The sequence below is a fragment of the Sinocyclocheilus rhinocerous genome, unplaced genomic scaffold, assembly GCF_001515625.1.
Source record: "Sinocyclocheilus rhinocerous isolate Xijiao unplaced genomic scaffold, SAMN03320098_v1.1 scaffold820, whole genome shotgun sequence".
Taxonomy (NCBI): Eukaryota; Metazoa; Chordata; class Actinopteri; order Cypriniformes; family Cyprinidae; genus Sinocyclocheilus; species Sinocyclocheilus rhinocerous.
This window is the reverse complement of record NW_015670386.1, coordinates 1,302,945-1,312,577: the sequence shown is the minus strand read 5'-3', so window position 1 is coordinate 1,312,577 and position 9,633 is coordinate 1,302,945. Positions and strand designations below refer to the sequence as shown.

The window sequence follows — 9,633 nt, the reverse complement described above, 5'->3', positions numbered from 1 at the left end:
GCCAAATATTGTCCTATCCTAACAAACCATACATCAATGGAAAGCTTATTTATTCAGCTTTTAGATGATGGATAAATCTCAATTTCGAAAAATTGATCCTTATGACTGGTTTTGTGGTCCAGGGTCACAAATGCAAATAAATTATGTCTAAATAGAAATTAGCACATAAACTTAAAGGGGTCGTATGATGTTGCTAAAAAGAACATTATTTTGTGTATTTGGTGTAATGAAATGTGTTTATGTGGTTTAAGGTTCAAAAAACCCATTATTTTCCACATACTGTACATTAAACATTACTACAGCGAGAATAAAAGTTACGTCTTCTTTCTTTGCGTGAACATTTGGGCGGTGTTATGCAAATCTTCCCACATCGTGACGTAGACTTGTGGGGGCGTGTTAGAACGAGCCGTTTTAGGTAGGCGTGGTTGACTCTTAACTTTTATAAAGAATATCTCTTTGGATTTGAGACTTTAGTCTTTGCAACTTTACAGATCTTCTTTATGAATTTAGAATGATACAATTAGTAGTATTAAATAAAATAATATTATATACAATAAAATAAATGTAAATAAAAACTCACGATGCAAATTTTCTAAGCATTTTATATTTGTTGCGTAGTATCTTTTTCCGGTATTTGGTTCTGTTCTGCTGGTTGCCCTTTTCTCATCCTCTCTTTTTCTTTGCTTCTCAAGTATAATAGAGTAGGACTGTGTAATTTGTCCTGTCCTCTTACTCTAAACAACTAACACTAGGTGACCCCTCCTTGTGATTTCACAACTCTTACAAAGAATATAGTCTGTTATTTCTGCATATATTGTAAGAGTCAGAAAGTTTTGTATTAGATCATCAAGTACAGCAGCCTGCACAAATCTCTCTCAGCCAGAGGGCAAATACACGGGAAAAGCCCAAAGAGAGAGGTAATGAGTAGTTTTGTCAGAGAGCACAGACCCTCACGTTAACCTTAGAGGAACAGGAGGGCCTTGAAGTCACGATGGAGATGAGAGAGAGGCGGGGGGCCGACAGGACGCAAATGTCAGTGCACACCCAACTAAGACTCAGCCATGCGGGAGAGACGTCTCCAGAATCTGAGAGACACACTTGTACATACACATTAACACACAAACACACAGTGCACAGCCATGAGCAGCCACATCTCATTCATGTTAAATGAGTTCAGACAGTTTGGAGCCACAGGAAAGACACAGGTTAAAATCTGACAAACAAGCTCAGAAGTAAGAAGGATTGTGGGGCTTTAGGAGAACTAGTAAGCTTAATATTATGGTCCTTCCTTAGTCTATCTTTCTTTCAAAAAGTAAACATGAATTTATGTGTATCTGGAGGCTTTTACAGAGACTCACATCCAATTAATGCCTTTAGAAATATAAAGAGTTTCATATATATCCAGAGTCCTGTCAGTGAATTTCCTTTCTTTTATAGCCTTGAATGCTTTTAATCTTTTTCTGTTCTGCAGTACTCAGTACAATGACCTCAAAGACAGTTCCAGGGGTTTTCAAACTGTTTAATGCCAAGGAGACTCAAACATGAGATATGATTTAGACAACTGTTTACTTTTATGAATACAGACCCATGTATGAAAGACAGTTATGCAAATAACAGATTGATGTTATAGTGACAAATTTGTTTCCAAAATTGGAAATTGAATTATTAACTTTTATTTGTCATTGTGCTACAGCCAAAAACTATTTATTAATTAATTATCAGAAAAATATTTGCATTTCATACCATGTATATTTTTTCTGCCTATAATGTTACAATATAAACTTTTTAAAATTTTTATTAAATTATTTTGATTCATTTTGTTTAGCACTTTTCATAATATCATTCCTTAAAAGAAAACAATGCCAAACAATAAAGATGACAGTGGCAATATGTAAATCTAGTTTTATTTCTTATACATTTTGAGCTTTTTTCCCTCAAATTTCCAAAGCCTCTGGAAACTTCCGAAGGGCATGCAAGTAAACCCAGATTCAATTAAAAATGCAACTGTACGTGACAGCCAGTGATCAATGGGAAAAGACATTTGGGCTTTGACTTTTTGATAACTACTCATATGAATTGTAAGCAGAGTAAATAAACAATGGCAGAATTGTCAGTTTTAAGCAGGTGTGACTTGATTGGAATGTGAATATGTGTTGTTTCTTCCACAGTATTTTACACACTTTTATCTACAGCAATCGTTCAACCTAATTATCAGTATAACAATTTTCGGGGGTAAGTCGCATTCAAAATCCAGTTGGCTAAAAAAAAATCTGTGCCAGATCCAGAAGGTCTCACATTGTATAAATGTGATATCTCAAAGATTTCTGCCCCTCAGGACACCCATATGGCTGAGTATGAGTATACCCTGCCCAGCATGAGAATTATTTTCTTTAACTATAGATAGGATATTGTATGGCATAGAATCTTGCCTTTGGCCTCAGCATGCTGTTTAAGATGTGATCTGAATCATAGATTGCAGTATCACTGCTGGAATCCACCGTGAATTATGCCTCACATAATCATGACTCACATTCTGTGTGTTGTCTATATTATCCCGCCCCTGTTTTATGTCCTTTATTGTTCAGCAATGACACACATTTAAATGCATGTAGGCCATTCCTGTGCCTACATGGCAAAACTTTGACTATACAGTATAGATGGAGTATAGATGGAGTTAAGCCTGATAAAAACCTGCTTTTCTATTCTCTGTTTGACTGTGGTTGGAGAGTTTTGAGGAATATGATACATTGGTAAATATTAAGACATGACTGGAAATGGAAGTGGTAAATAATTTAGGAGCCCAATTCAACGTCCATTTGACATGTAGGCAAAATGTTCTGAATAGAAGTGTATAAATTAGTTCTCTAGAGCTGCGAAGTCTAGCAGTAGCCTTAAAAAGAGTTAATCTGTAGAGAAGTTGGTTTATTCTTAAAGCAGAGTGTTAATCTTAGCAGAACTCTTAATCTTGTAAGAAGAGTTAATCTGGTGTGCAGTGTTCAGCATGTGGGAAATGCTTTTGGAGAGGTGTTAACCTCGGAAAAGTGCTAATCTTCGGATGAGTAATTTTGTCCTCCAAATGTGTTCATCTCGATAGGGCTGTTTGCATTATTGGGTCATTTCTGGTCTAAAATGGGGTTACGGCAAAATGCTGGGAGAATTATAAATTCTCTGTATTTTGTTATATTGCTCATGACAGGTATTCATAAAGGGATTTTGAATATTTAGAACGATGAGAACAAAGGTTTGATTTGATGTTTGGAGAGAAAGGAACAGAGACGGAGAACTGGGAACTGAGACACAAGAAAGGAATATTTAGGTTGGATGGGGTTAGCTTTTTAATGCATTGATGCCATGAATATTAAAATAACCTTAGGACAACACTCTAAAAAAATTCTAGTTCAGATGATTGCTAAATTCAGAAGAGCAGCATGCATATGAATGGCTTTAGTCTTGGCTGGTTGCTGTTGGTTTACTACTGTATATGATACCGATGTTAAGGCTGGCTAAAAATATCCTTGACCAAAATAGCCAACACACTCTATTAGCACTTTTAACATAAAAAAGGCACTGAATCTTCTGTAAATCTTCAGCTCTGTTCCAAAACCTAGTGAGCTGTCTATCTAGACAGCATTTTGAGACATAGGTCTGCTTCTGGTGCGAAGGCTTTTCCGAAAAAAGGTAGGCAGCATACTTATGTTCCTTTAATACACTTTCTTTAACCCAAAATTTAAAGTGATAGTTCACTCAAAAATGAAAATTCTGTCATTAATTACTCGCCCTCATGTCATTCCAAACCTGTAAGACCTTCGTTCATCTTCGGAACACAAATGAAGATATTTTTGATGAAATCCAAGAGCTTTTTGACCCTCCATAGACAGCAATAGAACTACCACGTTCAATGCCCAGAAATGTACATCAATAAAACAGTCCATGTGACATCAGTGGTTCAACCGTATGCAATAATGCAATATTTCGAGATGGTCCTCACTGCAGAACACAAGATCCAGGGGGCGTGGTTGGATCCAGATCCAACTCCTCCCACCTTACATATACCTAAACCTACCCGTCTCCACCGCCTGATCCCTAAACCCACCCATCTCCACCCCTATACCTACCCATCTCCACCCCCTAGATGTGGGTCCAGCCACGCCCCCTGGATCTTGTGTTCTGCAATAAGTACTTGTTTTCTTTAAGTATGCTAAAGTGTAATTCCTTTTCACAAGGGAGTCCCAGAATGTATTGTGAAAATGTCCAAGATGGTGGTCAAGCCATGTGACATATCAATTATGTTCAGTGTGGGGGAAAGTTACTTTTAAAAGTAATGCATTACAATATTGAGTTACACCCTAAAAAAGTAACTAATTGTGTTATAGTTACTTTTAATGGAAAGTAATGTTGCATTACTTTTGCTTTACTATTTCTCATCTGGACTGGGCTTGCTTGTTTGTTTTTAATATAAAAAGCTCTATTTTTGGCAAATTCACGTTACAGTAGAGGGCACAGCTCAAACAAACCTGCCATTCTGGATTGCATGAAGAATAAGACACAGGAGAAGACAGTTTAACACTCTTCAGCAATAAAAAAGAAAGAAAGAAAGAAACATTTATCTAAAGTCATTTTTGCGTATTAGTATGGTTGAATCGAATCATTGAAGGTGAGCAGCAAAATCATCAGTTAATAAAATAGGATTAAATGCATAAAGGATATTTGCGTTATGTGACATTTATTATTGCAGGTTTGCGTCATATTATGAGTTTGCATTGTTTTTATTTATTTTGAGAAATATGGAATCTGTTTTTGTGCAAGTGAGATGAGTAAATGCATGTTCACATTAGTCTAGAACTACAATAACCATCATGTTTATACATTGCACACAAAGCCTCTGTGCTTACTCCCGATTTCTCTCAACATGAGGACAAGAGATCTGTCAGTCAATAAATGGCAAAACAAAGTAACGGGCGTTGTGTATTTGAAAAAGTAACTGAGATATTTTATTGTAAATGAAAAAGGATTGCATTATTTTACTAGTTACTTGAAAAAAAAATCTGATTACGGAACTCATGTTACTTGTAATCCATTACCCCCAACTCTATTCCATTGTGGCAGCTCACTAGATTTTGTAACGGAGCTCATTTCTACTCACCTGGAGTTACTGAGGTCATTCTGACCTCCACGGCTCTTCTCCAGCCCCAGTTTGGTGAAGATTCCCACCAGGACCATGATGGCCACCACACCGCAGATTATGTACACAATCATGTGAGTCCGATCCCGCTCATGGTCTGGCTGCACCTCAGTGTTGGTGGCCACTGGTTTTCCAGTGTTGGCCCAAATTGGAGTATCATAGTTGGAGCACGAGGTCTGATCCAGTCGCTGCTGACGGAACTGACAGCAGAACCGATAGAAACAGGTGCCGCAACAGTACAAGAAGATACCTGCATTACAGTTAAAGGGAGGGTCCCACTGGCCCATGACATCATAGTAACCCCGACAGCGGGTGCCAGTGGACGGCACAGTGTCCTCCTCCACCTCTGCAGGTGTGGTCAAAGTTGGAGGCCCTTCTGATGTCACAGAAATCAACAGAGGATCTAGAGTCTGATTGGCTGTTTGGATGTCCATATCAGTAGAAGTCTCATCCTGTGCTTTAGCAGCCCGTCCCACGATGGCAGTGAGCAGAAGATGTAGTAAAAAACTATTTCCAGCCATGCTTCACCCGACACACTGCGCCCAATGATTTACCTCACTTTGAGAGAAGATACCTAGCATAAATATTAAAAGAAGAATTCTAGAAAGTGCTGAATTACTTTCACACAATTACAGCTATGGTCAAAATTTTTTTAAAAAGATTAATTCATGGATTTAAAAATATTCTATTTAAAAAAGAAATCTATTAAAAATGTGTTACTTATTTTTATAATGAATATTAAATATGGATGTTTTATTTTTTTAATTAATAAATGCTTTCATTTAACTTTTTTTCAATTACTAAAAAATGCATTTTAACAAAATATAATACTGTTTAAGTACTTTAAGAATTTTGAGAAAGAAAAAAAACACTGAAAATGGTTTAGTAAAAAACAGTTTAAAATGATTTTTTTTCCCCAGTTACAACAACATTACCTTTGTCCTTTGAGAGAGAAAATAACTATTTGGACATTTGCTGTCTTGCTCTGGTCCTTTCCAGATATGCATCTCATTTTGTTTCCATTCACTGTTCAACACTTGTTCTCCATGCTCACCAGTAGTAAAACGTCTGTAAACAACCAGTCACAGTAATTTGCCATTAAAAATCCTTTCCTGAGGAGCGAGTGAACCCACAGACAGGTGTTTTAATCCACAGCGATCCACTCAGACTGCTGTCTCTGAGCCTTGTGAAGGGCAACAGTTCAGGATTCAAATTAAAACTCCTCCGTTCTGTTCTCAGCATATCAGAGAGAGAGAGAGAGAAGAGAGAGGGATTGAGGTGGGGGGCGGCCTCTGGTTATAGTGTGAAAGGGGAGGAGACACTATGTTACTGAAGAGCTTAGATCACAGGTTGTTATAGATAATGAAAAATGTAAAATTATTTTATTTCCATATATCTAATTGAGAGTGAAATAGAGCCAGCCATCTCTATCATGACTTAAGGTTCATGTTGTGAGTTGGTTCTGCAGCTGTAACATCTGATCTCACCATTAATAATGTTCGTCAGCAGAAAATAGATTTTGGTAAGGTCTTTTTCATGACTAACTCTTTGTTAATTAAAATTTGATTCATGTTTTTAATTCTACATGTTTAGAGAGGAAAATGTGACTATACAAGATACAGGAAGAGCAAAGTTGGCACACCACAGCTCCAAAAGTAAAAGAAAAATTGATGTTCTCACCACAGGTGACGTTTCGAGCCTAAAAGCTTTTCATCAAGATTGGGGTCAGTAATTTTTTTTTTAAAGAAATAAATACTTTTTTCTGCAAAATTTTGCAGATTATTTTTTTTAATTTGATCAAAAGTGACAGTAAAGATGTACTTTTATTATTTTCATAATAAAAAATGTATTACGGTTTCCACAAAAATATTAAATAGCACAACTGTTTTCAAAATGTATAATATTAAGAAGTGTTTCATAAGCACCAAAACAGCATATTAAAATGAAAGACAAAAATTGAGAAAATTCAGCTTTGCAGTCACAGGAAAATCTTACATTTTGAAATTGTAAAAAATATGTAACAATATTGCAGTTTTTACTATATTTATATTTAAATAAAAGCAGCCTTGGTGGGCATAAGACTTCTTTTTTAGAAAAGTTCAATCTTACCAACTTCAAACGTTCGAGCATGTACAGTACACAATAAAATCAGTTGTCTTTTGTTGTTGTTGTTGTATTAATTAAATTATTGGTTTTTGGATTTTTATGTAACTTGGTTTTAATCAAAATTGATCATTTAACATCAATTGTAATATAAACATCTAGTTTTGGTTGCTTGTAATGTATACTGTTCCATACGCCTTCAACCTGAAAACTGTGTGAACATCAAATAGACCTGGAACATGAATTTACATTTGACATGTTTTGATGCCAAAGTCCTTTTGAAGTGTCCCCCAACCCCTGTCCATCAGCACATCAGTATTCACCATGTCTTATAACCATTCTTCGGCAGCGTTGTATGAACTAAACAGATTTTTTTCACAAAAACAGAAAATGTCCAGACTGTCCAATGTCAAAATATCAATGATTAAACCAACTATTTGAATTTTTACAAGGTTATTGCAGTTTTTCTTCACGTACAGTGCGGTTGTGATGGGCTCTGAGGGGACTTCTCTACACAGGGTTAAGATGTGACAAACATAACCTGGAGTTCTGAAGAGAGGAAGGAGGACAGGATGAATAAGGCATCTCACGGATCTCTTTGGTCGTCTCAAACTAATTCTCACTCTCGTTTCTTTTTTCAATCTATATCTCCTACTCTGCCCTTTTTTGTCTCTCCTTTTTGAGAACGCAAAGCATCTTGATGACTTTAAAGTCAAAATACTTATAAACTGTAACATTTCTATTAAACATGTCCTACTTTCTTCTTGATGATTACAAATGTTCTCTGTGACTGTCTTTTTGCCTCATCACTCAGGCTCCTCTGTCATATCCAGGTCAACATGGATTTTTTTATTATTTATCTGCACTGATTTTTATGAGTACTTCTGTAGAATTAGCAAACAGATATCAAAAATGTTTTAAATTAAGCTTAGGGGACTGACTACACACTTACCGATAGCTGAAGGCATTATCAGATTAGTCAAAGTGTTTAATAAATGAACACAAGGGGTGTATGAAGACTTGGGACAGTCGAAATACAGCGCATGAGTCATGTGGACCAATTTATGTTACTTTGATGGTGCTTTTCTGATGTAAAAACATCTTAGACCAGCCTAAGCTGGTTTGCTGGTCTTATAGTCTCCCAGCCTAGTCAAACTATAGTCTGATGGATGGTTTTAAAAGGGTTTTCAGCTTCAGCGATGCGTCAAAAGACAATAGAACCCATTAATATTAGTGATCATGCTTATATTTGTGATGTACTCCAAGTGTTCACACTACTTCTGACATGAGTAAATTAAATTAAGTAAATTGTCAATGGACATGTTGTTAGACACATTGTTAGTCCTTATTCATTGTAATTGCATGGAAAAGAGTGGCCAGTATAGAGTTCAAAACACTTTATTTTGTGTTTGACAGAACAAAGTCATTCATACAGATTTGGAGTGATATGGGGGTAAGTGATGACAGAATTTCCATTTTTGGGTGGATTATGAGAGAGGCGAAAGGCTGAAAAGAGATAAGATGACCTGTGAGAAAGTCAGTTGTGTGTGCTCTGACTTGCATTGGGAGCTTGCTTCATTTGTCGGAATGAATATGAGGGTGATGATATTGAATCTGAATAATCCCCCCCCCCAATTTAATATGTATCCAGAGTCAGAAACTGTACTACTTCTGACATGAGTAAATTAAATTAAGTAAATTGTCAATGGACATGTTGTTAGACACATTGTTAGTCCTTATTCATTGTAATTGCATGGAAAAGAGTGGCCAGTATAGAGTTCAAAACACTTTATTTTGTGTTTGACAGAACAAAGTCATTCATACAGATTTGGAGTGATATGGGGGTAAGTGATGACAGAATTTCCATTTTTGGGTGGATTATGAGAGAGGCGAAAGGCTGAAAAGAGATAAGATGACCTGTGAGAAAGTCAGTTGTGTGTGCACTGACTTGCATTGGGAGCTTGCTTCATTTGTCGGAATGAATATGAGGGTGATGATATTGAATCTGAATAATCCCACCCCCAATTTAATATGTATCCAGAGTCAGAAACTGTAGATGTAGTGCCTTTGGATCTCAGTATGGAAGATAAAATGTGACCCTGGACCACAAAACCGGTCTTAAGTGTCAATTTCATCTGGAAGCTGAATAAATAAGCTTTCCATTGATGTATGGTTTGTTAGGATAGGACAATATTTGGCTGTGATACAACTATTAGAAAATCTGGAATCTGAGGGTGCAAAAAAATCTAAATAATGAGAAAATCGCCTTTAAATTTGTCCAAATTACGTCCTTAGCAATACATATTACCAATCATGCTTTTGGTCAAAAATGAAGTTTTGATATATTT

At 36.3% G+C, this 9,633-nt stretch overlaps 1 protein-coding gene across 2 annotated transcripts in view; it reads right to left on the bottom strand.

Annotated features, from left to right (window-relative positions):
- Nucleotides 1-6,335, bottom strand: part of LOC107734242 (protein shisa-9-like) — a 39,256-nt gene extending 32,921 nt beyond the window's left edge. Inside the window, exons 1-2 of one of the 2 annotated variants that reach the window (XM_016546155.1) lie at nt 6,118-6,335; nt 5,144-5,756 (exon numbers count right to left, since the gene is read on the bottom strand). In XM_016546155.1, coding sequence (XP_016401641.1) covers nt 5,144-5,703 — 560 coding nt within the window. In that variant the 5' untranslated portion in view covers nt 5,704-5,756; nt 6,118-6,335. The remainder of the gene's footprint in view (nt 1-5,143; nt 5,757-6,117) is intronic. The other variant, XM_016546156.1, reaches the window with a different exon arrangement.
- Between the last annotated feature and the right edge of the window lie 3,298 nt (nt 6,336-9,633).